General features: G+C 42.0%; 1 protein-coding gene across 9 annotated transcripts in view; it reads left to right on the top strand.

The window, feature by feature from the left end:
• The window catches only part of UNC13B (unc-13 homolog B), a 222,798-nt gene that overhangs the window by 186,812 nt on the left and 9,379 nt on the right, over window positions 1–26,607 (top strand). For all 9 annotated transcript variants that reach the window (XM_054053733.1, XM_054053731.1, XM_054053732.1 and 6 more), the window contains 6 exons: window positions 7,406–7,494; window positions 10,680–10,832; window positions 12,769–12,892; window positions 20,338–20,394; window positions 24,679–24,759; window positions 25,153–25,300. In XM_054053733.1, the coding sequence (XP_053909708.1) occupies window positions 7,406–7,494; window positions 10,680–10,832; window positions 12,769–12,892; window positions 20,338–20,394; window positions 24,679–24,759; window positions 25,153–25,300 (652 nt within the window). The remainder of the gene's footprint in view (window positions 1–7,405; window positions 7,495–10,679; window positions 10,833–12,768; window positions 12,893–20,337; window positions 20,395–24,678; window positions 24,760–25,152; window positions 25,301–26,607) is intronic.

Below are 26,607 nucleotides of genomic sequence, written 5' to 3'. Positions count from 1 at the left end.
AAGTATTTTATTGGCTACTTTTCCTAGCATAGACTTCTTCTTTGTATTCTGACCTTTAAAACCTTCCTCGGGAGGTGTAGGTAAGGTAGAACAGAAGTGACTAATCCACTATTTTCCCTGCACTGTGGAATCAAAAGGAAATAAGGAGAGAGGAATCCAGGCTGTGAGCAACAAAACACACATGAAGAAACCTGGTAAACATGCTGGAAGCATTTTAGAAATTATTTTTTCCCATTTCTTTTCAAATGGTGCTTTTCCACTTCATTAAGATGCCGCTGATCACCAGAAATAGATCGTGTTGTGTTAGGTGCCTGCATTGTTTGCTATCCCCAAGTGTTTCTCTCTTGGTGACTATGTAGTACTTTGCTTCTTGACTTGAAACCTGCTAGGTCCTTTCTTTTGCTAGAGTAAACAAGGTCTTGTCCTAGTTGAGTAGTCCTTTTTCTGGTGTAGATTGAACCTGGCTAGTGAGTAACTCTTGGTGAGATAACAGCTTTGAAAATAGAGCATGTGGACAAACATGTTGCTGAAAATGCATCTATAGGTTTTATCCTCTCCTTCAGGAAGGCAGTTCTTACTTTCTGTGACAGGTTTGATTTGTGTTCATCTATACAAGAGAGTAGCTTGCACAAATGTTAGCATTATTCTGACTTCTATACCCAAAAAGGAACTGCATCCTTGGGGGAAGAATAAAATAGTATAGTGGTATGTTCTGGTTATCTTGAACTGTTCATTGTTTTGTGTTCTCAAAGATGTTGTTGAGAACTAAGAACAAATATTCTGTTGTTCCTGTGGCAGATGTTTTAGATGTACCATGCGTGAAGCCAGAACTTGGCAATTGGTTTCAGTTACTGTGTTCATGTGACTTCATCTGCTTCTGATTCACAGATCCATCTCCATCTACAGTTGTAGCACTGCACAGCTCTGGAAAGCATTGAAATAGTGCTGCTACCTAGCGCTGTTTGCCAGTGGATCCAAAACACACTCCTAAAGAAATCTGTATAACTGTTCTCTTTTGCAGGAAGGGAAATGAAGGGACACGTCTCACCTGTAGTCGCCCTGCAGTGTGACGGCATAACATGAAACAGAAGTGCTTGCCCATTACTGTCTTTTGCAATTGGGCTCCTTGATCTAGGGCCTTCCTTTACTACTTTCCTCTCCTGCCCCCCCCCCCCGCCAAATGAGGAATACTAGCTTTTCCTCCACATCTCTTAGTCTTTTTCCAACTGTAATACTCAAAGGCACAAAATAGGGCAAAAATTGCCTGGCATCACTGGTTTAATGTGTTGACATCATGTGTTGTGTGAGCATTACTAGTCAGAAACAATAAGGACAGCAGCAGAGCATTAGAGAGAGTTTTGTGTGGAGGGATTCTCTTGGGACTGTGCTTGACATCTCAAGGCATGTATATATATTTATATATATACTCACACTTAAATACACACATACGCTCATAGAAGCATATTAAATGATTTTGTAGGATTTATAATTAATACTTCTGAGCTATGTTGATCTCTTGAGATCAGAGCAGCTTCACTGTGGCTCAGTAGCATTCAAAACATTCCTGAAGCATGCTTTGGAAAGGCGGCATTTATAGAGTGCAGGTAGCATTAAAAGCATAATGAAGAGTGTAATCAGGGGGTAAGTCCTGGACAGAAATTGGGTACATTAATAGTTTTTGAAACCTTTGATTTCTCTGAATCATCTCCAATACACCCACAGAATGGAGATTAGTGTAATTTAGCTCTGTGCTAAAGTGGGCTGTATAGATACATTGCTAGCATTTGCCTGAGCTTGGCCCCATTTATGTAATTATTCGTACATTATCTAATAGAACCTAATGTGACCTGCATTTTGTACCCACCTCTGAAGCTTTTCTGCAGACCAGCCTTTTCTGTGTGCTCTCCCTGACACTGGAGTAATCCCTTCTCATTTCGCTTGAGAGAGGCTTTCAGCAGTCCATTATTTTGCTTCGCTTTTAATGAGTTACAAAGTCATGGCAATGAAATTAAAAGATGCTGCCCACTGCTGGAGTCTAGATGTGCTGTGGAAGCCTACTTTAAAACATTTCTACACTTTTTTTTTTCCCCTAAAGTCAAGGATGTGGGGTAAGTATCAGAGACAAGCACTGCCTAGGGAACCTAAAGAATTAGCTGCTGAGTAGCAGCAGCAGATTGTCATCATACAATTTTCATGCCTTCGGTTTCAAGCTAATCCATACAATTAATGCTTCAAGAAGCTCTCCTCTTAATGCTCAGCCAGGGTTAGCCCACGATTTAATTCCTAGGTTAGCCACCTGAATAACAAATTACAGGACAGCTTAGAAACAGCCAAGACTTAATGGAAACATTCTCAAAGGATTTACAGTATCTTCTGATTGCTTCTCTTTAGCATCCCCTGTGCCATATCAAAGACCACTCTAGCATTTGAGAAGCTGGCAGCTGTTGTTTGGATTCAGCACTTCAGGTTCCTTACTATTAAGTCTTAAAGGAAAGTGGGGAGATGCATGAAAATTCAGTGCAAGTGAATTCCTAAAGGGCAGTCAGATCTTTTGAGCTCCCTGCCTCTGTCACCTCAGCAGAGGGGAGTTCCCAGGGACTGGGAGAGGAGGGGACAGCAAAAACTTCAGGCTGGAGCCAGATGAGTGCTGTAACTTGCATAAAGGTAGAATAGGATTGCAGGGCAAAATTCTCTAGCTGATGCTGTGTCACATCAGACCTGATGATTTCACAGGTTCTCTTACTTTAAGATGTGAATTGGTTAACATCTTCAGCCTTCTAGAAGGCAAGAGCTGTGTTTTATCAGCTACATTTCTGGTGGTTCACACATCACCTGTGTGTGTAGGAACTAAAGAACTAATGACATCTCTTGGAAAACTTGGAAGCCCGTTACAGCAAATTCTTAGGCTCATGGGTTCCACTTTATCCGTCAGAGAAGCAGAAGGTCAACCTAAACTGAAGTTCATAGCACTATGCTATAAATGCCACCCTTCAGATTATCAGAGAACTTGAGGTTCCAGCATAGTCTCCTTGGATGAGACTTTGAGGCATGGCTTCTCTGACGTGACAAGTCCCAAACCTTTGCACAACATTAACTGGGCCCGGCTTTCCTCCCTGAAATGCAAATATAGGCTTACTTCTTCCATCTTTGCATGCACCTCAGTTTTCGGTATCACACGTTTAGTATCAGCCACAGAACCATGACCACGCTAGCCATTATTTCCACTGGAATTGGAGCACTATCTCAGAGATCAGAAGCTGCCTCGTCACGGTTACTGCCCCATGTTTTGCATAGAGAACTTTTCATTAGCTTTCTTCCTCTGAATCATCTCCGATACTCCCACAGAATGGATATCATAATTCTGCTGAGCTCTAGCTTCTGACAGAAATTGTCTGCACGTGACACATGGCAGTGACCCAACTGCCTAATGCTGCTTTCTCCTTTACTCTACCAGCCAGATTTATTGTGCAGTCCGAGTAGCACTTCTGGCTATCAGTGGTAGCTGAAGTGCTTAAAATTCATTGGCTGAGCAGCAACAGCAAAGCATACACTGTTCCATTTGAATGTTGTTATCAGTGCTTCACCATATTGGCAAAGAATAGTTTGCAGTTATACCACAAGGTATAGGGACTCCATAACTGATGTGTAATTTATGTTTCTGAAACAGTAGTACCTGCCTACTTGCACCTTCCTACTGGAATTAATTCACACCCAGGTAATCCTCTGAAATTTGCTTTCAAGCCAAAGTGTGCCAGTACCTAAGCATTAATGATCAGTAATGTATTATGTGGATGACTCCATCCATAGTTGCAGTTGCTCAGAAGACAACAGCCTTCCAAGAATGACAGAGGACTTGGTGAATATTGAACCAGAATGCTTACCACTAGGGTCTGGCTTCCTGGACATGAGGCTAGGCACCGCAGAGTTAAATCTGGGCAGCTGTCTTGCCAATTGCACCCAGAAAGCTGCGAGATGATGTTCTGGAAGAGAGCGAGTTCCTCAACACAGATAATGGAGATCATCCCCTTGGCAACATGTTGATCCAGCTGCTCCTTCTTTTAGTACAGGGCTGCAATCAACCTGGTTTCTGCTCCAAAGATCAGTTTGCAGTCAACAGTACCCAGGAGAAGCTTCAGAGGTAGCTGGCAGGCTCTCCATGTCACCTTGCAATAAAACAAAAACGAAGAGGGCATTAATCATGTCATTTTTGAACCAGGGTGATAAGTTTTTGATCTTGACCTCAATCACTCTCTAGACCTGTAACACATGCATCTGGTAGCTTATAAAGAAGTAGATGTAAATAGTGAGGAATACAGGAAAGCTGGAGAGGGGCTGTTTGTCAGAAAGTTCAGGGATAGAACGATGTGGAACAGTTTTAAGCTGAAAGAGGGGAGATTTAGATTAGATATTAGGAAGAAGTGTTTTCCTGTAAGGGTGGTGAGACACTGGAACAGGTTTCCCAAGGAAGTCATGGCTGCTTCATCCCTGAAGGTGTTCAAGGTCAGGTTGATGGGGCTTTAAACAACCTGATCCGGAGAGAAATGTCCTTGCCTGTGGCGAGGGGTTTGGAACTGAATGATCTTGAAGGACTCTTCCAACTCAAAGCACTCTGTGATTCTATGAGGAGGTGTCTTGTGCCAAATTCTTCTGGCTTTTTTTTTTTTTTTACATTGGAAAAACAGTTACTTGAACTGTTTTGGTGAATCATGAACCAGTCCTGCCTCATATCTACCAGAAATGGCCAAAGTCGGACAACCGTTCAGTGCCAGTAATTGTAGCTAGCAAACTAGACAGCTCATGACTCGTTGCCAGTAGAAGGGATGGATTAATATAGGGGCAAGACAAACCAACAACAACAGATGCTGGTTTTGTTTTGTACCTACAAGTTTGGCTGGAGTGACTGCTGCTTGGCATGATATTATCTTCCTTCTGCCTTCATAGTGAGGGAGTTATAAAGGTAACAGGAATACAAAATCACTTTAATAAAGGTGAAATGATCAAAGCTAGTAATGCCTGAAGTTATAAGGCTTAAGTAATTGTAGTTTTCTTGATTTTTTAAAAAAATATTTTTTAAATTCTTATCCAGGAGTTTCATTAACACAGATTCAAATGCCCAGTAGAGTCAGTTTTCCGTGCCAACTTATAACAGGGAAATTAGCAGATCACATTCCAAATCCCCTAAGGTTTAGCTTTCCCTAACAGATGCTGAGGAATATGAAAAGGGCTTCAACACTGTATATAGAAGTGGAAACTTCTGTAATGTTCAAATCCTGTATAGTTGCCATGTGTGGATATACTGTAGAAATCTGTCTGATTTTTAATGAATGTACTGGCATCTGGGTCTTTACATTTATAAATAGATACTCTGCTTTAAAGATTAGAAAGCTCTAAATGCTAACATATCTGGAAGGCTTTTGTTTTACAAGCAGCTTCCCTGCCTGCATACAAAGGCAAATCTGTTCTACAAGTTAACTTTTTCAGAGCAAGGGATCACAGAGCATTCCATATGTTTTGTGTGTACAGACAGGTAGGTTGCTCAGAAGTGTTTCTTTTGATGCTGGAGAGATGACTACAGCTGGAATACAGGGCAATGTTGAATGTAAAAACACATGGCTTTGGGCTGATGATAATGGAGCAAGCACTTTGTTACTGCATGTGCCAAGGTGTCAACGTAGTGCTTGGGGCACCTTTTTGTTTCTTTTGTGAAGTCTCCTCTGAGCAGTTGTGTAGAAAAAGCTGTCTGGCTCTGTGTAAGAGTAGAGCTATTTGTGCTGAAAATACTGTAGCTGAGATGGTGCTTTCCAAAAGTGATCAGAACACAACAGTTCCTGCCATGTTTCTGTGGCCAGATTTTCCAAATAGGTGGACTCTAGTCTTCTGGGAGCAGTGGCTGGGTCAATCTTCAGTTTGAATACTGGCACCTGGTTGAAAGGTGGAATAGCATCTTTCAAGACCATCCAGTCTGAAAAGTCTTATCTCCTCCTAGATCCTAATCTCCTCCTGGACAGGCACACACTCTCCTGGGTGGAAAACTGGTTGGATGGCCGGGCCCAGAGAGTGGTGGAAAATGGAGTTAACTCCAGCTGGAGGCCAGTTACAAGTGGGGTTCCCCAGGGCTCAGTACTGGGTCCAGCCCTGTTCAATGTCTTTATCAATGACCTGCATGAAGGCATTGAGTGCACCCTCAGCAAGTTTGCGGATGACGCTAAGCTGGGTGGAAGTGTGGATCTGCTGGAGGGTAGGGAGGCTCTGCAAAGGGATCTGAACAGGCTGGACCGCTGGGCCGAGGCCAACGGCATGAGGTTTAACGAGGCCAAATGCCGGGTCCTGCACTTGGGGCACAACAACCCTGTGCAGTGCTACAGACTGGGGGAAGAGTGGCTGGAGAGCTGCCTGGAAGAGAAGGACCTGATAGCTGACTGACTATGAGCCAGCAGTGTGCCCAGGTGGCCAAGAAGGCCAATGGCATCTTGGCTTGTATCAGAAATTGCGTGACCAGCAGGTCCAGGGAGGTTATTCTCCCTCTGTACTCGGCACTGGTGAGACCACACCTTGAGTACTGTGTTCAGTTCTGGGCCCCTCACCCCAAGAAGGATGTTGAGGCTCTGGAGCGTGTCCAGAGAAGAGCAACGAAGCTGGTGAGGGGGCTGGAGAACAAGTCTTACGAGGAGCAACTGAGAGAGCTGGGGTTGTTTAGCCTGGAGAAGAGAACGCTGAGGGGAGACCTTATTGCTCTCTACAACTACCTGAAAGCAGGTTATGGAGAGGAGAGAGCTGGCCTCTTCTCCCAAGTGACAGGGGACAGGACAAGAGGGAATGGCCTGAAGCTCTGCCAGGGGAGCTTCAGGCTGGATATCAGAAAAAAATTTTTCACGGAAAGAGTCATCAGGCACTGGAACAGGCTGCCCAGGGAGGTGGTCGAGTCACCTTCCCTGGAGGTGTTTAAGGGATGGGTGGATGAAGTGCTTAGGGGCATGGTTTATGGAGCGATAGGAATGGTTGGACTCGATGATCCAGTGTGTCCTTTCCAACCTGGTGATTCTGTGATTCTATGATTCTCCTAGACTTAGAGTGGTGAAGTGGTGAAAAGACCCTTGATGCCAGGGTAAAGCACAGTGCTTGATGATTTTTCAGCCTGCTTAATCTGCTGGCCACAGCGAATTCCCATACACTTTCTTCCTCAACTCTAGAAATATCAGGAAGGGTATTGGAGCCTGGGGAAATCACTTGAGATTTCACAGCTTCTGTAAGAGCAGTAGGCTGTGGAAGAGAACATCCTAGCTGGCAGAGTCAGTGGTGATAGTTCACCTGCTTGTTAAGAGTGGCTTGAAAAGTGAACAAGAGAATGGTGAAGGACAGCAAACTGCCTCTGGGATCAAGCTAAGTACTCCTCTTTCATCCACAGCTGGATGCAGAAGCAAGTGACCATCTCAAAGAGCTCCAGGTGAAGTTAAACAATGTTTTGGATGAGCTGAGTGCTGTGTTTGGTAACAGGTGAGTATAAGGAGGTCCCTGTCCTTGAAACGTTCCTTTATTTTGTCTAATCTTATTTGGCCATGTTAAAAGGAGAGAAGAAACTCTTGTCAATTGCATTGTATTTTTCTTTTTGCCATAAATTCATGGTCTTTCAAATACTGAGGCCATCTAAAGAAGTGAGAAATGGTTTTAAAGTCCCTCATTTCTGGATTGCTCTGCTTAGGAATGTAACATGGAGATCTCTCAACTGTGAAATGTGTTTGAATTACATAGAGTGATTTTTTTTTTCTTCCTGTAAGTAGTGCTTGTCAGTTACAGAATTGCTTGCTCTTTTATTGCTTGGAAAGCAGTTTCCAGTTTATGAAGCAACATTCTTCTTAAAACGTTCTCCTTTAGATGTATGAAACAGCTGACTTATTTCTGATTGTTAAATGAGTATTGGAATAAGAAGGAAACAGGTTTAGAATTTGAGATCGACTTGTTCTAATATTGCAGTAAATGATGTTTTGTAATGTTTCAAGGGGAGGAGCTCTTTAAAATATTACCAGAGTAATTGATGGCAATTAAGTTTTATTGCAAATCATGTTACCATTTTTCTGAGGATACAAATGTGCTCAACTTCATTGTATAATAATTTTGTAGTGAACCATAAAAAGTGTCATTTAAGCAAAATGGAAATACAGGGTTCCCAACTGATCTTTAAAAACAACCATGTCTCATGATAAACCCCATTCATTTCATGTTGTGATTTATAACAAGATTAATACAAGCATGAACTGTAGTGTAGCTGAATCGTGGGAAGGAGAGTAAAGCAAATGGTACCAACTTGGCCTCCTGCAGTCTAGAGATTTGCAGTACCTTTGACTAAAAAGTCATGATGGGATTTGTCAGAGACTATTTGCATTTCAGCACACAGAGCTAAGTGGAGAGGGAAATGAGGAGTTCCTGTTGCCGGTAATGGATGCTGTAGCAAGAAATGGAGAGATTATAGCTGTAACTGAATTGAATCGATAAGCCTTATAATTAGATGGAAGATGAGAGAGAAATTATAATTAGGGGCTGAATTTTGTTATCTGAAACCTGTATCCATGGTGTCATTGCTATAAGACAATTAAGGTACCATCTTGACATTTGCAAATATATTTAAAGAGATTATTCAGTATCAGCATACATTCCAGGGAATGTTTTAGAGAGATGTGCCAGCAAGAGATTTAGCCAGTCAGACAGTCAGATGCTTTGCTCATTCCTTAACAGTAATAGGGAATGAAAAGCAGAGCTGCAGTTTACTGTATAGCGGGATCTTCTAAAAGATGTAAATGTATGAGGTAAGACAGATATCCACAATATTCTCTGCAGAATCTGTAAACAGTTGCTCCTACAACACTGTGCACACCTGACACTGGAGATCTTAACTTTTCCTCATTGGTGTGAGGTAATTGCGCCTGCTGGGAAAACACTTCCAGAGAGGCTTATCACCTTTGTGCTGAGAAAGGATTGTGTCTGGACACAGAAGCGTTTTCTGCTTTAAAGGATATCATAAAGAAGAGGAGCCTTGAAAGGGTTTATACGTCATGCAAGGCTAGTTTCTGTTATATTCTTGAAGGCTGTGGGGGTGAAGGATAGAATTCCTGAGGGAGTTAAAGAGCAGAAGGCCCTGTCTGACAGCATAGGTGAGGTTGTCTTTAAACTCGCTGCTGCCAAGGGCTCCCATTAAGGTGTACATCTACATGAGGTTCACTTTCAGGTGAACCTGTTGCCTCATTAAATGATTAATAATTTTTCATAATTGGTGACGATTCTGCTTTTTATTATTTCTTTTATGTTTTCAGGGATTCTGTTATTTTTCATCCACTGACTGGGTGTTTACAGCATCTTGAAGGAGGGTCCTACAATTTATGCAGAGAAGTATGGAGTGAGGTTAGGCTGTAACAGTAGAGGGACTGTTAGCAGTACAGGAAATTCGTGGTACTATTTTATTTGATGTGACATATCTCTCGTTAAGCTGTCATTGTAGCCACAACTGACTTCTGCAAGCCAATCTGCTAGTAATGGGGAGGGTGGAAGTGGAGGTTGCATGGCAAAAAAGTCTTGGAATTGCTCTCTGGAATTGCTCCAGTGAGAGGTGGGCTAGAAGTGAGCAAGAGAGACAGTGAGACTGGAGGTAGTGGTGCAGGTAAGGAGAGAGGTGACAGGGTGGAGCAGGATATTGAGAAGCTCACAGCAGAGTGTTTGTGTGCTGGGACCCAACCCACAAATGTCCTAGGTAGCTCACACAGCAGAAGATGAGGCCACTTAAGCAGATCTAAAGCTGACTTCCAAACCAGTTGTTTGGAAGTTTGCCCTCAAAACTACCCAGCTCCTAATACTGACTTCCGTTCCTGGTTTCAAACCTCTGTGCTGTTTGTGGATAGCTAAATGTCACTTGTAATGCCTGTTGTTAGAACAGTTCTTTCAAATGCCAAAGTACTTTTCCTTTATTCACCTAATTGATATGTTGACAGCTCTGTTGATATATTAATCATGTTTAACCATTGTATTATTTAGTTTTAAACCTCTTCTTAGCAGTAAGAGTCGGAACAGTAAGTGTGCTTTAATGGCTTGCCTGTCATTTCGTTACAGTGACACTGGTTGTTTCACAGCTAAGCCCCACATCTCATTCTGGGACTTTGATATAGCATGGCAGTGGACTGGTATCACCCTGCCTTCAGGCTCTTTCTGTTACTTTAAAGACGTGACCTGTGATGGGTCATAACCAGATTACTGCCGATGGACTCCTGGCTGCTCAGTTGTGCATGCATTGTGCCAGCGCTCCATGCTATATCCCAGACTCTGTGATATAACAGCCTGTCCAGAGAGCAAAGATACAGCAGACTGCTTTGAGCTAAAAATATTAGTGTTTCTTGAAAACAGGAAAGGATCACTTCTTTTTGCAAGCTGAATGAACAGATTCCTCTCATAAGTGACTGTGTCTTGTGTTCAGAGGTAGTAGACTTTCTGTGGATGATGGGCATGTGCAATTAGGTGATGTGCCTCCTGGTAACAAATATAGTAAGGAAATGAGCAGCAAATCATCCCATCCCAATGAGTGAAGAGTGTGTAATTGAGTGCATTGTTTATGGGCTTGCAATATTTTGCCTTATGTAGTAGAGCTGAGATCTCTGTCACTGATTTTCCTGGGTTTTTCCTTTTTCCTATCCATTCAGCTTTCAGACTCGTATTGATGAGTGTGTCAAGCAAATGTCAGATATCCTTTGTCAAGTGAAAGGGACAGGAAATGTTGCTGCTAATGCCAGAAACACAGTTGCGCAAGATGCAGACAATGTCCTGAGGCCATTGATGGATTTCCTGGATGGAAAGTAAGCAAGTGTTCAAATATATGTTACATATACAGTGTATTGGATTGGGAACAAGATGGGGGGAGGAAAAATAGCTCCATATTATTGGGTTGGTTTTGAGATGCCCAGTCTCTGAATTTTCCGGAAGAATTAATGGCTTTTCTCTCCATATCTGCCTCTCTGTCAATCCATGGATCACCTCTTCAGCCTTCATTCAGTGCTAGAGCATACTCTCAGTTCTCCTTCCTCCCTCTGGCAATTATAGCAATCAGCAAAACACACTGCTGATCAGGTATTGGTAAAGACTGAAATTCTAAATTTACTAGTTATGGGGTTGTTTTTCTATACAAATTTTACTGTAGCCAATTAGCAAACGTATTGCAAACTGTACTTACGTACTTGATACATATAGTACTCAGTATCTCAATTATGTTATGTGTGGGTGTTCTAGTCATACCTGATGCTGTCCTGACTAGAAAATAAGCTTCAGAACTACGTGATGTACATAAGCTTGATCCATTACTTTAATTAGCTGTTGCTATTAACACCATGCAGCATGATTCAGCTGTACAGGGACTTTTTGTGGCTAACTGTGCATAATTCTCATTGGCTAAGCCTTGATCTTCAAAGAGGTACAGTTTTTAATAACTGTAGAAGTTAAACTTCTTGCTGATGCACACCAGTTCTTTATTTTGAAAGAGGTGGTTGTTAATTTTCATAATAAATGCTGTAAGAGCTGTAAAGCTTTACAGTTCGAAAATGTAGCTTCTTTTGTTGCTCTTTGTATTTTTTCTCCCATCTTTCTTTTGGATCACCATGTAGTATGTGACTCTGCAGCAATGACTACATCTAAGAGCCTTCTCATTTGAGCATTTTTCATGCATGCCTTCACTGAGCAGCCACCTTCTGCTGTATTACTGGGAACCTGGTATGCTACAGTCTCTTTGTCCGGCTGTGGCACAAGTAATTTTAATTATGATTATCCAATTCTGAATTATTTTCTTTCCTCCTTTACAGAAGGGCATTCATTTTCAGTGCTTCCTGCATCCTACCCCCATCAGTCTTGTCCTTGTTCAGTTCTGTTAATTTACTGTCTATCCAGCTGTGGGAAGGAAGGAGATGATATTACATAATGTAGAACAGTCAGGTATTGCGTGTGCACTGCTCCTGGCTGCAGAGTTCCTGTTTTGTAGATCTCTCAGCGTGATCAGTAAATGCCAAAGTCCAGCAATCATTTTGAAGAAGAATCTAGCATTTCTTGGCCTTTTACATAGCCTGTAGAACAATAAAGGAAAAATAAATAGGGAGATAAAGCAGAACTTCTTTATGTAAAAGGGCATAAACATATGGTGGGTGATGAGTGATGAATGCAATTGCAACAAAATACAGTAGAGTCCAGTTCATGCATTGAGGCAGTTGTAAAAGTGGAAGGCTTAGAGTGGAGGACAGTGGAAGGCTGTGCTGGAACTTCTGCATAGCAATCTGGGAAGTATTATTTTAGGTATTCAAAAAAATCATGTATAATAACCCCTGAAATTTTAAAGCCTTTTATACTATGTTTGTTTGTAATTTTATTTCTATATAATCTGTAAACCAAATACATCAGGAAGTATCCTCTTAAAAGGAACCAGTTCAATGGTACCTGCTCTTATTTGGTCTGTTCGCAGCCACCATAACATAGCGATACCTTCTGTCATCCCCCTGTCAATAAATAGAAATTATTGAGATCAGAACTGTCACTAACCAGTTTTGGCCAAATGTCTTTAGTACTCCAAGGTTGCTTTAGAACTCTAAGGGTGAAGCCAGGCTATGCTTTATGAAGAGGGAAGAGTTTTACCCTTAAAGCAATTGTTACGACAAGCTTTTTTAGATAGGACACTGTTCTCCTATGCACATCTCCTTTTTCCTTGCAGATTTCATTTTTTGAACTTACTTGATTCTTACTCTCTCCCTGCAGCTTGACGCTGTTCGCAACTGTGTGTGAAAAGACAGTGTTGAAACGGGTGCTGAAGGAGCTCTGGAGGGTCGTAATGAACACCATGGAGAAGCTGATTGTGCTGCCTCCTCTTACAGACCATACGGTAAGGCATTTTCTTCTTCCTGACTCATAGCAGAAGGTGTTGCCATTACCTGTGTAACTCATCTCCTTGACCTAATGAGTCATCTGCCCAGGTAAATTTGCCTGCCTACAGCCTGCTCGAGGAAGGAGAAATGTGTCTGTAACCTAGTAAAGTAAGAAAGCAGCTCTATTTATAGTAGGGTTGCAGAATACAGAGTGCACTCTAGAAAAAAAGCAATTCAAAATCCATGATCCAATAGGAGTGGCCATCAAGTATATCAAATCGCATTGGTTAGGGATTTGCAGTCCTTTAAATAGAGCTTTAAAGAGAGTCCTTTAAAGAGTATGCGGGATTATTGGATAGTTAATGTCTTTTTGGCAATAGATTGACACCTGTAAACAGTTTTGCCTAATAGTTGTCGTCTGTTAGTCAGGTGTCTCTCTGCATAGATGTGGTTAATTTGGGCGTGTTCTTTAACGACCTTCCCCTATTTTGGCCCTGAGAAGACGTTAACATCAATATGAGCTGGCATAATTTCTCTGTCTCTGATGTTGGGGAGTTGGAAGCATATCCAGATAGTTTGGCTTCGGAGGTAGTTTTTTATATAATTGTTCAGCTGTGTGGACCTGCTGGATGAACGTGTGTCATGAATGTAGCGATGTTTTTAACAATGGAAGATTAACCTCTTCCCTGGTTTTGAAAAACCACAGACACTGATTAAATGTTGGTCACGCATGCCCAGTCGTTCTGGGGGGATGGTGCTCAGCTGGAGGCAGTGTGAAGTCTGGGCCTTAACGTTATTATCTGGAGATAAGTCAGAACTTCTTTTCATCTCTGTGTGGAAGTAAACTTGCGGTCTTTGGCTAATTTATGCTGATTTTTTTTTTCCCATTAGTGGGTAGAACAATAGGCATTTTCACTATTCAGCACTTGCCTGTGTATTTTGCGTGGACTTCTTGAGCTGCGGTGTCCAGAGAAGTGACACAAACCTGCATCTCGCACTAGGAGTTTCTTGCTCTGGGAGGGAAAGCACTTGCTTCTAGTCATGATGATGACAGGTATAAACGAAACTGCTGACATGCAGTATGCAGTATACCTCCTAAGGATATAATTAGCATGAGGTGGAAGTTTGGTAAAGACCGCTTGCTCTGAGCTCAGATTTGGAGTAATCATTCCTGCTTGTCTTTTTACTTTATAAAGGAGGGAAAAAATAAGAGGATGAAATTTCTGTCTTTAAGTTAACTTGCTTTAGAAAGGAGTCTTTGGGAACTGGTGATAAAATCGTCATATAGGAGCAGCATTGACGTGATCCCTTCAGAATGAAAGCAGTGAAATCAAGTGCCTCAGAGAGAACCAAGGAGGAGCTGATTAAGCAATATACTTGCTAATTTTGAATTTTAAAGGCAGCGTAGTAGTGTGTTTCACTGCTTGTATCGTGAAGAAGGCAATAGCTGATCAGCCAATTCTTCCAATCTGCAGGATGTTGCTACAAGCCACTTTTGAGGGTTTTTTTACAAAGGGTTTCTTGTTGCCCTCACTTCAGTTTAAAATTGAGAAGCTCTTTTTATTGTGTAATGAAGCTCATCCTCAGTTTTCTGAGATAATGCAAAATGTTCAAAGCTGGATTTTTAGCTGTCTGATATTGTAGTGAGGAGTCTGAACTAATCCAAACTGGGAAAGAGTTGCTGCTTCAGAAAGGCAGTGATGAACAATGCAATGATTAAAATGACCTTGTCTCTTGTTCTTGAAAAGGGGACCTGTGGCAAGGCAAAGAGCTGCTCTCACTGTACCTTGGGACCTAGTGATTTGTTCTGTCAACACCAGATATTCATCACCTTAGTTGTGAAGGCTGGCAGGGCAAAGCAGAACTCTGGGCTGGCGGCGTGGGCAGAAACAGTACTTTCTCTTCATTTCTCTTCTTCTCTGCCATGTACCTCTTATCTAATTTTGCTTTCCCTTAAAAGAAGGCACATCAGACTCAGAAAGAGCCACAGGCACTTTTACTCACTGTCTTCCTTGCCCTCAGCAACAGAAAGCTCTGGTGATAACGCCACACCTTTGAAAGACCACTGGATGAGGGGTTTCTGCCTAAATCTCCTCTGCAGCCCTTAGGTAGAGGTTGTGTGTGGTAGAAGAGAGTCCCTTGTATGGAATATTTCTTTTCCTTTCTGTAAACTCGCTAGAGGTGCGTGTTTTTGGTGGTGGTCATGGGAAACATACTGAGAAGGAAGGTTCTCAGCGTGCTGCAGTGTCTCTCACCTGTTGCTCGTGTGAGCCTGTCACTGCGTGAGTGCCTGTTACTCTACAGAGAAATCTGTTCCGCTTCAATTAGCTCAGCCTGTATTACACAGGGAAGAAAATCTGTGCTCTGCTCTTCAGTTCTCTGTCGCTTCTGGAAGATTTTGCGTGGAGTGGGGCTCAGGTGAGAAAGCAGTCAGCCTCTGCCTGTGATGGATGCAGTGGGTGTGGGGCAGTTTTACAGCATCCACTGCTGATGACTTGAGCTGCCGGTGTCTTAATGATTTTCAGATGACTGACTTCTGTGCCTTTGAACATTGACTTCTCCTGAGCTGTGAGATTAGTAGCAACATGATCTCCAGTAACTCACCAAGCAGTTCACACCTCACTAGTTTTAAGATCAACATTTAATTAAACACTCTCTGTCTTAGATGAGTGGATATGCAAACACAGCTCTCTGGGAATCCTTTTTTGGGGGTTCAGTGTGTAATGCTTGGGGATATTAATGGATTAGTTACACGTTTCTTTCTCCCTCACTGCTTAGGGCAGAACTATAGCATGCCATCAGTGACTAGTCAAGTCAATGAAAAGTTGCTTAATTTACACAAAAAGTATTCCTCTGGAGCCTCAGCTTTATTTATTTTGCATGGTACGATGCATCCATTCATGTGAGTCTCCATTTGTGTTTGCTCCTGCTGTACTTCTTTCTATCCCTCAGAATTCTTTTCACTAAATGAGAACGTGGTCCAGGATAAGAAAAAAAAAATCTTCAAGCTGCAGACAGGTTTTACACATGATTTCCAAACTGGCTGTTCTTCAGGCTCGTCTGCAAGCAGCACCACTCCAGAGCTGTTCTGAGGTGGAGGTGCACCTAGCTTTAAAGGCATTTCTGAAACCTTTCTTCACTTATGTTAGTTTAGAAACTAACTTCTTCCTTGTGGTAGCTAGGAGCAAAAAAGACCAAGGCTGACTGCACGTGTGTCCAGATCTCTGTACCAGCATCAAATTATTTTCCCTTTTTCAATCACAATTTTAAGCTTGTTTTCTTGGTGTTTAATACGCAACAACAACTGAAAAATAGGCTAAATTTGCTAGTGGTAGCAAATATTGCCTTATAAAATAAACTTCCTTGCTGCTAATGAATGATCAGATCTTATTGCAAAAGAGAGTGTTGTTCATGAAAATAAGTGAACAGCAGAACAGACTAACAGTTGTTAATTTTCTGTTAATAATTAAGATCGGATAGAGAACATCCTGGAATCTGCATTAGGAAGGACAGTGTTATCAGGCCTTATGATCAGATTTCCCAACTTGGCAGAGGAACATAAGGAACCCTCCCTCCAGAAGCAGAGCCCCCACTCCCTGAGCATGCATGATAAAATGATCTGTAACTTTATGTAGTCACTAACCAATCATTTGTAGACAGAAGTGCTTGGCATGTGTTTACTCAGTAACTTTCTGTAATAAAATGAGTGCAGAGGCTTCTGTCAGGGGTACTTGGTTTGTGGAAACCCACTGAGCACCCGGACTTGTGCAACTCTGTAATAAAATCAGTGTCTCATCTTGGTGTGTGACATTGGCTGTTTGCATGCCAGGTAACGAATCTGACCTTTCAAACAACAATCTTATTGTTGTTGAGTGTGGAAATAAAAAAAAAAATCTGGCAAGGGAATGTACAATACCAGATAAAATTTCCTTGCTCCGTTATGACTCAGAAAAATAAACCTGAGTAATAATAAATTTTCCAAAAAAGGACTGGAATTCAAGACGTCCAGTAGGCTTTTGTTTCCTAACTTTGTCAAATGAGTGATAGAACAGTTGAGCTATGAGAAGCCGTGAGCCTCTTGGAGTATAAATCAATGCAGTTCTGTTGGCTTCTAGAAAGTTATACTTGAGTCAGCTGATGATCCTCTTCTGAGTGCTTCCACTGAGTGGAAAAACAGTCACACCATTAACAAGGAATGTAAAATCTTTGTTTTGTGGACTGTAGATGTCTTTCATGTTTCCAGAAAGTTTGGGAAGGTAAAACTAATTAATTTCATGGGATGAACCAGGAAAACCAGCGCTAAAGTCTGTCCCCTTGCGCAGCTACATTTGCCACAGAGCTAAGCAGAAAAAAATCATAATAAGGGCTTAATTTTTCCTCAACTTCCATCTTGGACATTTTAATCAATTCTGTTGTGTGCAGCTTTTCTCAAACCTATCTGATACTTAAGTTTAATTTATTTCAGTTCCCTAGAGGTGCACCTGGAATAAGTGCTCTCTGTAGGTCTTTGTGATGTGTTTTCAATGAATAGGTACCTTTATTTTGAGGAGGTATAGCATCTTATTTTTAAGAATGCGAGTTAGCAGAGGAAGAACCTGTCTGGATTTTCATTAGATGTTACCGGCATTGATAACTAACTCAGTGCAATAGTAAATTAATTTCTCCTTGCAGACACTGATAGAGATGGGCACTGATTGATGAGGATTTTCTTAGCGGGCAAGGACTGAGGAGTAGTTATCTGAGCAGCTTTGTTCCTTCAAGCATATCAAGTCACTGGGTATTACTTAGCGTTACAGACCTGCCTTCCTTAGAGGCCTGTAGGAGAGAGAATACGTGCCTGGGCTAGCTAATGTTGTTGTTCAAATCTATCTGAAAAAAAATTGTCCAATGAAGGCTGAAAATACAGGATGAAGAAATGTTGATGTTAGTGTGTTTAGAGAATGCTCACTTAACTTTTTCAAAATTCAGGTTATAAAAATGAGGGGGGTTTTGTGCTGGGTGAATAGGCATGAAAACTTTAAGACTGATAAGTCAAGCAAACTTCATGACCAATGGTACAGAAGAGCAGGCACATCTGCTGGCTACCAGAGCACTGGCTGAAGCAGTATCCCTTGGTGGATTATTTGGTGAAATCTCTTTGTTGCTTCTGGAGTGCAGTCATGTTCAACCTCACTTGCTGGAAATACAGAGAATTTTGTACTCTTTTGGTTTAGAAAATTGTAGTCTAACACTACCCATTGGATATTGGCAGCAAGTGAAGCTCACATCCTTGTTTCAGAAGCTTTTCTTTATGCATGCATTGTCCTTACCTGCACTTTTTTCTCCCCCAGGAGCTGTGAATTCAAACAATTATCAAGAGCTTCTGTTTAAGTACAAAGACAGTAATGCTTATTCTGCATTGATTTGTATTCAACAAACATAAAAGGCTGAGGAATAGTGAGGGTTAGGTGATGGTTATGGATAGATCAAATCAAGACATCTTCTGTGATTTCAGGTCGCAGAGTCTTTCAGCTGGAACAAATTTTGAAAGCTGGCAAAGCTTAAATGTCTTATCTGAAAATTCACTTCTGGACTGCTGTTTTAATGGGCAAAGTGTGTCCAGTGTCCCTAGAGTGGGTCTCAGTCTTTCCACTTATACAGCTGTAAACTATTCGCCTGTTTTCCTTCTGTAAAAGGGTACCTGCTACTTCTAGCAACAGTTATGAAGAGTTTTTTGCTGAGGGGAAGCCATCACTGAAATAAAAGAATTATTTCAGGAATGATCTTGGCAGTACAACCCAGTTCCAAGAGCCTCCTCCACAAATGTGTGTGTGGAGTAGTTCTGCTCCACAGAGCACTGATGTAAAAGGCAACACAAAAACAAATACTGAAGAAGGCAGCAAAGAAAGCAAACTGAATGGCATAGGCAGGGACAAAGGGCAATATAATAATTCTGGTTTTACATCTTGTTTTGTTACAGTTCAAAGGATTTCAGTGTGGGAGGTGGCAGTTGTGGTTTAGTGGGAGGATGAAAGATGGTTGGGATGAGAGAGTAAGGAGGGAGAAGGAGGGCTTGTGCAAAGGAGAACTGGATTTAATGGAGACATTTGGGGAAATGTGGTCTTCATGGAGCCAGCAGTCTCCAAATAAGATGCACTTTATCTTCTATAAGTGTTTTCCTGAGTAAAAAGACCCTACTGGAAAGTGCCAACCATCAGTGTCTATCCCTGGAAGCATATTTCAGGCATTCAGCTGGCACATCCCATAGGCACTTCTCAACTGATACCAGTGGTGACTTTTACTCGTACTTTTAACTATAGCCCCTAATGACCAATGACAGTTGAGGAGAGCCAAAGATCATCTTTGAGAAGCCAGATCTCCTGATATACCTAAGGCATTCCTGAGATAAAAAAGGGGAGGATTACTTAGGGAAGAGGGGTCATCTGTAGCTTTGGCTTGGTCCTAAATCTGATGAGCCTACGGGCTGAAGTGAAGGGCAAAGTTTCATGATATGACAGATGCACATTTTGTAGCCAGAATTACAGTAGGGTGAGGTTTTATTTTGAATTGAGTAACAGGCAGTTGTGACTTTTTAATAGAAAACAGCAAGATTAGATGAATGAAAAAGAGTAAAGTGGAAGAAAATAAACTCCAGCACACCCCATAAAGCATCTCTGGGAGAAGAGACTGGAGAATTGTCTTGGTTACTTTTGGCTTTCGCATTAAATTTTGAGCTTAACTCCCCAGGCAAAAGGAATGTTACACAACAGAGAAATGATGTCGGGCAAAGGGCAAATAACTTTATTGTTACCATTGCAGAGGAAATATTTAAAAGTCCATTGTACTAGAGTGTAAGTGACTTTTAGCAAGATTTCCCATCACTGGGATTTATCTTATGTTTTTCTTTGTTCATACAGCATGCATTGGTCATACAACATCAGTAAATCACGGTGGGGGAAGAAGAGCCACTGGCCAAGCTTTTGATATGTGAAGGCAATGCTGTAGTATTCACTGGCCAGTCTCTCACCGAAAACAGATCCAGTTTTGTTTCTAATCCAATGTATGCTTACTGCCACACCACTGACTGAGCTCTATTTCTGTAGTGAGATTGTCATCAGTTGTGTGATCTTTTGCTTTGGCCAGTCTTACGCTGTTTTTATGTGTATTCAGCCTTCACTCCCAGCCAGCGCAATCCATTTGAAGGCGCATCCTGTTTAAATAGGTGGCTACTTTAAGCAACAGCAAACCTGTTGTGCAGAACATCGTGCTCTGACATAACTCTTGATGTGGTATCCACGGAAATGCCAGGTTTTGTACTTGGTAATAAACTGGCACAAAGTCAAGTTGTTGTGACTGGCCTTGGGGTGGTTATGTAAAGTTCTTGCTGTGAACTGACTTGACTTGCTCAAAGGGAAAATATTCAAAGCTTGGTTATAATCTTTTTTCCCCCCCTCATTTCTTTTCTAACTTCTTGCAATCGTAGGGCACACAGTTGATTTTCAGTGCTGCTAAGGAACTGGGACACTTGTCAAAGTTGAAGGTATTGTTCTGCATGGCTCGTGTTCACGTCTGTGTGTAAGCATGGAAGTGTAGTAGCGCGTAGCATGTCTTGTGCTTCCAGTGGTTTGTTGCTGAATGCAACCATAGAGAAATGCTTTCGAAAGCATTGAATGTGCTTTTAAATGCATTCTGCTAGCATTAGTGTTGTGTTTAAATTATCTGTTAAGTTTTATTGTGGGTTTAATCATCTAAGTAGTTTCTGTCTTCTATAGATGCAGTGATCGTTTTGGTATATCAAATTAAAATGAAAAAATAGAGATCTCAATGTCTGACCAGTTCCTCCGTATCCCCATGTATAAAAGGGAGTCCCTTGTGTCATCCTGATTATGAGATACCGGTAGGAAAGATTATTGTGCTAGCTACTGATGATTTATATGAACTGTTACAAAAATAACTGCTGCTTATGGAAGAGAGCCTGTGTCTGTAAGTTCCTTCTGCGTGGGCTCTCTTTACAGGCAAGCTGGCATTTAATATGAAGGCTATGTTGATGTGTTTTGACAGAGCATGACGTGACAGTGCATGACATGAGCATTGCTAAGTGCACGCCACCTCATCATAAGCCAATCAAGCATTAATTCACTGGTCACGACAGGAATGGTATGAAAATAATGACGCCTTACAGCATTCAAATTACACTGTGTTGTGGTCTGACTTGTGCTACAAAACAGGTATTGTGCAAGAGGCAGTCTAAATCTGAAGCATCACAGTGCACAAATAACACTGCGAGCACAAGAAAGGTGAAGCTGAGTGTGAATTCTGTTTCAGAGTGCAACTGGGGAGATCTTCCCACAGCCAAGGGCATTCCCCTAAGTGATTAGTGCAATTTCAAAATGCACTAATGCACTTCAAAATGTCTTTTTCCATATTTTGTTTTTGTCTTGCACAATTATTGCAGCTGTCTTTATGCAACAATCTATTTCTGTTGTCCAGCAGACACTTTTACAAACATATGTTAATGAGCCAGGGCAGTGCACAACTGATTTGAGGTAGTGCTGATCAGCAATCTGAGTAACTGATCTGAACATGCAAATGTGCCATTAGACGCACACGCTTTTCTCCAGCTGCATTTTGAGGCTGTTACATGGCACTTAGCAGTGAATTAACATAAGCCCTCAGTGTGGTTCCCAAGGGGAGTAGCTGTAGCTTGTGACTCTCTTCCTGTGAGTATCCCCTTCCCTTTTCATCCCCTTCCCCTTTCAAATATAGGAGCCAGAACCCAACGTCTGGAGGAAAAGGAGCCATCCCTGCCCTCTACGTGCACTCCTGTTGTCAAAGGGGAGAGCTCTGAATTTGCCCTATGCCTCCTCCCAGGTCGCAAGGACAAATTTGTTTACAGATGGCTGCTAATTCCTGTGGCTTGCTTGCATTTTCAGGTGCAGTCAGTGACATTCACTTTCACTTCCTCCCTGTTTTCTCTTCGCTGGAAGGTATCTTTACTTAAAATATGTCTTTTGCCAGGAATGAGTTGGAAGGTTTGCCCATGTGCATTTGCACTGATGGGATGAAGGCCATCCCTCAGCAGCAGCCTGGCTTCAGTTCGGATTCTGTAAAAGTTAACTCTGGTAACTCTGGGCTGCATTTTTAGAAATGCATGGAATCATGCAAGCCCAGATATATGTTCAAGCCTTTTTTTTGCATATCCACATGCAGGACTGCAGCAGCACAGATACACAGGATTTATGTGTGGCAAGAGAGCCAGACACAAGTGCGAAAGCACTCTTTCACCTGAATTCTGGAGACTTTTAGTTCAGACAGACAGTGTGAACCAACAGTACATCCAGAAATTTCCAGGAGAGTGAAGGTGTTACATGAATGTGCATTGTTTGGATCTGTGGAACTGTCGTGAACATTTTTTTAATCCTTTTTTTTTGCGGGCATATACAAGCTAACAAGGATAGCATGAGTAAATGGCTTTTCAGAGAGTCTCTCCTGTACATTTTGCCACTAAAAGCGTGGGGAAATTATGGGATGGATTTTAAGCTTTACTTGTCTTAAATAGAAAAGAGGGAATGGAGCCTTAGAGAATCAGGTAACTCAGCTGAAAACTGAGACTGACAGACCTGACAGGCACAGGCTCTTGTCCTGATGAGAAATCAATTTCACAGTGTATTTTAAAATGCTCAGAAAACCAACCATAAAACTGACACCTTTGTGCCACATATCTGCCTCCCATATAATATCAAGCTCTTTCTGCTCAGTTTGCTTAATAGCTGGAACCTGGAACTCTCCTCTCGCTTGTGCTGCTTGCAGGGTAACCAGTCAAGCTCTGACCACAGAGATTCTTCTCACAGTACCTGTGGAGAATACAAGGATGAGTATGAAAGACCAGGAAAAAAAAATAAATATACATATGTATTTACTTATTCTGCTTTAAGTTGCATAATTATTTGAAGTAAATCTTTTTGGCTTGTTCCTGGCTAGCAATCTGGGAAGTGCAGAGTAGCACTCTGCAGTCCTTTATAGGAAGAGTGTGGGATTTGCAGAGGGTAGCTATGCAGGGAAATGACAGTTGTGGGCTCTGCGTGTAGGTGCAAGCACCACCAGTCCAGTAACAAGGTTATTTTTGCATGATGTGTTGAAGTAAATGGCATTGGAATGCTTTCTTAGAAAGCAATGATGTGTTGCTGTGCAAGGACAGCATGGGCACCAGCTCAGAGAGGGGTAAATGAGCTCCTTTTTAAAGAGAAAAATGCTGACCACCTGGCTTCTGTCACAGTGTGGGGAATCTGGCAGGCAGACCTAGAAAATCATTTCAACACGTATGAAAGTCACTCTGCCTTGGGGACATGGCTACCCTGACTAAATTGGGCTCTTCCATGAATGTGGCCTTGGGCTGTGGCTGATTGTGCACTTAATCTGACTGTCACACAGAGAAAGAATGTTTTACCCTGTGTGTACTGAAGTGTGAAGCCACATCATCTTCAGTTGGATTATTCTCAGCTCGTGAAGAAGAGGGAAGCGACCTATTGCTCTGCTAAGGACAGCTTGTGCCAACAGATGATGCTTTGCAGCCTAGAGTACTGTGCCACTGCACACAGCTTTGCAGAAGAGGAGCAGCCTGCTTGGGGAAAAGAGGCGAGCTGAGGGGTGTCTCTGCTACTCAAGAAAGCATCGTCTGAGTTACTGCTGACTTGAGAGGCATTTTCTGTACAGTTCAGTGCAGCACTGTGCAAAGTTGCTAGCTACATGTCTGGGAATGCCTAGCACTGCGCCTGGACTGCTGTGAGCCCTGTCTCCATCAGGCAGAAAATGGATCATGGTGCATAATATAGGAACAGCACCCAGCAGGCTTATCAGCGTGAAATACAGACAAGATGCCACACATTAGGCGTGCTTTTCTAAAAGACAGTTTAGTGGATGTGTCTCCTGGAAAATGTCTCTCCTCAGAGGCTATGGGATGTTTAAGGTAGGGTTAAGGAGCCTTTGCCTGATTTGCTTCCCTCTTTTTAATGAATGCTTCAGCACCCAGGCTGCAGCCCGGTAGCCTGACCATCCATCAGCTCAGACAGTTAGGATTTGGGTTCGTGCAAAGCCTTCACTCCCTAAAATGTCCTGGTTTTCTCTGAGACCCAGACTAAGTGTCAGAGAGAAAGAGCTTAGTGAAATACCAAAGGATGACACATACTTGTAGTCATGCAAGAGTCTAACATGGATACACTCCTACTGCAAGAAGGGGAATTCCCAAGGGATCCCTGGCTTTCTGCTGTAAGAGATGGGTCTTAATGGAAGCAATCTCTTCTTTTAGCAAAAGTAATTTCTAGAACATGTTGCTTGTTTGCGTTTTCTTCCTCTACACCAACAACATGATGGATTAATGACCTTTGTAGGTGGAATAATTAAAAAAAAAATCCACAACCAAGATGTAACAGCTCTGGCTGGTATCTAGTTCTCAGAAGTCCTTCATTTAGGTAGTGTTTTGAGGCTTTTGTTGTGGCTGCTCCAGAATGACATGGGTAGCAAGCAGATTCCTGTTTAGGTTTTCTGAGAGGCAAACTGTGATTTTAAATAGTCATTTAATCTCTGTCCGGTTCCTTTCCATATTTCTCTCGTCTATTCCTGTCAGAAACAGAGCAAGTAGTTTTATTTTCAAGTTAAGCTGAAATAAATGAGTCTGAGAGACTCCCTTAAACGTTCCTTAAACAGCTGAATTAATTCTATGGCCACGTAGCTCCAGCATGAATCCAGAGAAAGAGCTGATACTGGGGACTCCTTTTCCTTTAGTCTCTGAGAGCATACTGATGTCAAATATAATAATTGTTTGCAGGATCATATGGTGAGAGAAGAAACTAGGAGTCTCACTCCAAAGCAGTGTGCTGTTTTGGATCTGGCACTGGATACTATCAAAGTAAGTGATTCCATTTCTGTCTCTGTCATGCCTGTGCTCCAACCCCATATACTATTTGGGAAAATAGTGCCTGTCCCAGTTCAGGAGATCTCAGGAGGTTGTTGCTGCTGTTACAGTGGAAAAGGCACTAAGTGAGAGATACTGCTATGTTTGTATGAACCTGAACAGGCTCAAGTGACTGTCACGTGCTGGGATCCGGCGTGTGTATGTTTAAGTGCTTTGAAAGAGGAAAGCCATGACCAGCTGATATCAGTCTAAGAGCTGGATTTCCAGTACTGAAGCTGTTTTGTGACTTTTTCTAGCTTTTTCCCATCCACACACACAATAGCCTGTAACTAATGATTGCTGATTGCAATTATTCTGCAATATTTTTCTCTTTCTTTTTGCTTTTAGCAATATTTCCATGCTGGTGGGAATGGTCTAAAGAAAACCTTCTTGGAGAAAAGTCCAGACCTGCAGTCACTTCGATATGCGCTCTCTCTCTACACTCAGACCACAGACACTCTCATAAAAACCTTTGTCCAGACTCAGACAGCTCAGGGTAAGACTCTTTTGTGTTGTTGGCAAAGCTGAATGGAGCTATCTGCTCTGTTCGTAATTGCTCCCTCTTGTACTGCCAGTTTGTAGAATGCTTTTGGCAGTAGCATTTCTGGAAGCTTGACGGTTCAGAGCTTTTGAAACTGGGAAGGAAGGAAAGGAGATTGTTTTCATTTTGAGAGAGCAGAAGTAGATGCAAGTCCTGGAGTGTTTGTGGTATATTTTCTGCAATACTCATTAAACAGTCACATTTAATGAGTTAAAGTGAGTCAGGTGACTTAAGAGAAGTGAAATTCAAAGTTATTACATGACAGTGAGAGATGTCACTTCAGCAGTAGTTGGTGCCTGTGTAACAGGCCAGCTGCCAGCAGCCCATGTAGGTCTGACTAGGTCTGATTGGTGGCAATGTGACGAGTCACAGAGCTACACCCTGCCTGTAAAGGGAAAAGTCTCTTAGGAGAGTAACAAAAGCGCTGTTTTGTCTGCAGCCTGTACAGTATATGTGTAAGCTGGGTGGTTATTAATCACTACAACATCTTAGTAAGCTGCTGGGATTCATCACTGCAGTTCTTTGGTAGCTCTCTGGGAAGGCTTGATAGCGGTACTGTTTCATTGATTTGGAAGGGCTAAACAGTTAATTGTCTTTATCTTTCATTGCTTTCATGTAAACATCTCCAGATTGTTGTACAGGATAATTTGGTCTATAGTCAGGGACCTTCACTGACTTACTGTGAATCTCACTAGTCACAGGAAGAGGGGACAGATGATCTTACATGTTAGATCAAAACTGAAATGTTTTAAGTTTTCAGGCTGTTTAAGTACTAGCCTTGGCATTGGGCTACTATGTCTCAGCAGCAAAAGTTGTACAAGTCCAGGGGGGTATCTTTCTGCCACCTTTTTCCTTTAATCCTTCCAAGCCTATGAGAGCTGCTGAGACCTCAGGCTGTACTAACTCCATCAGCACACTCTTACGCTAAGCCTTGGAATCAAGGAGAAAGCACTCTAGCCAATATGCTTCTCCCTCATGTGCAAATGTAACTGCTTGATACTGGCATTCCTCAGCTAGTTGAGAGGGCACTGATATTTTTTTAGCAGAACAAAGTTTGCCTTTAGAGTTTGAAAGTGAAAAATTGAGTGTAGTTTTGGAGAACTGAATCTTCTCTGCCTGTAGGTGCATGATATAGTCTTTCTTAGGTTGAAATATACTGTATTAAAACACCGAAGTTACCTAAAGAGTCAGTATTTGCATTTGACAGAGTGGTCCTATAGCTGTGTCCCAGCAGAGCAACAATGACATCCAGTGGCCAGACA

This window comes from Cuculus canorus, chromosome Z, assembly GCF_017976375.1.
Source record: "Cuculus canorus isolate bCucCan1 chromosome Z, bCucCan1.pri, whole genome shotgun sequence".
NCBI lineage: Eukaryota > Metazoa > Chordata > Aves > Cuculiformes > Cuculidae > Cuculus > Cuculus canorus.
Note: the sequence above shows the minus strand (reverse complement) of the source record. Positions and strands in the feature narration are given on the sequence as shown.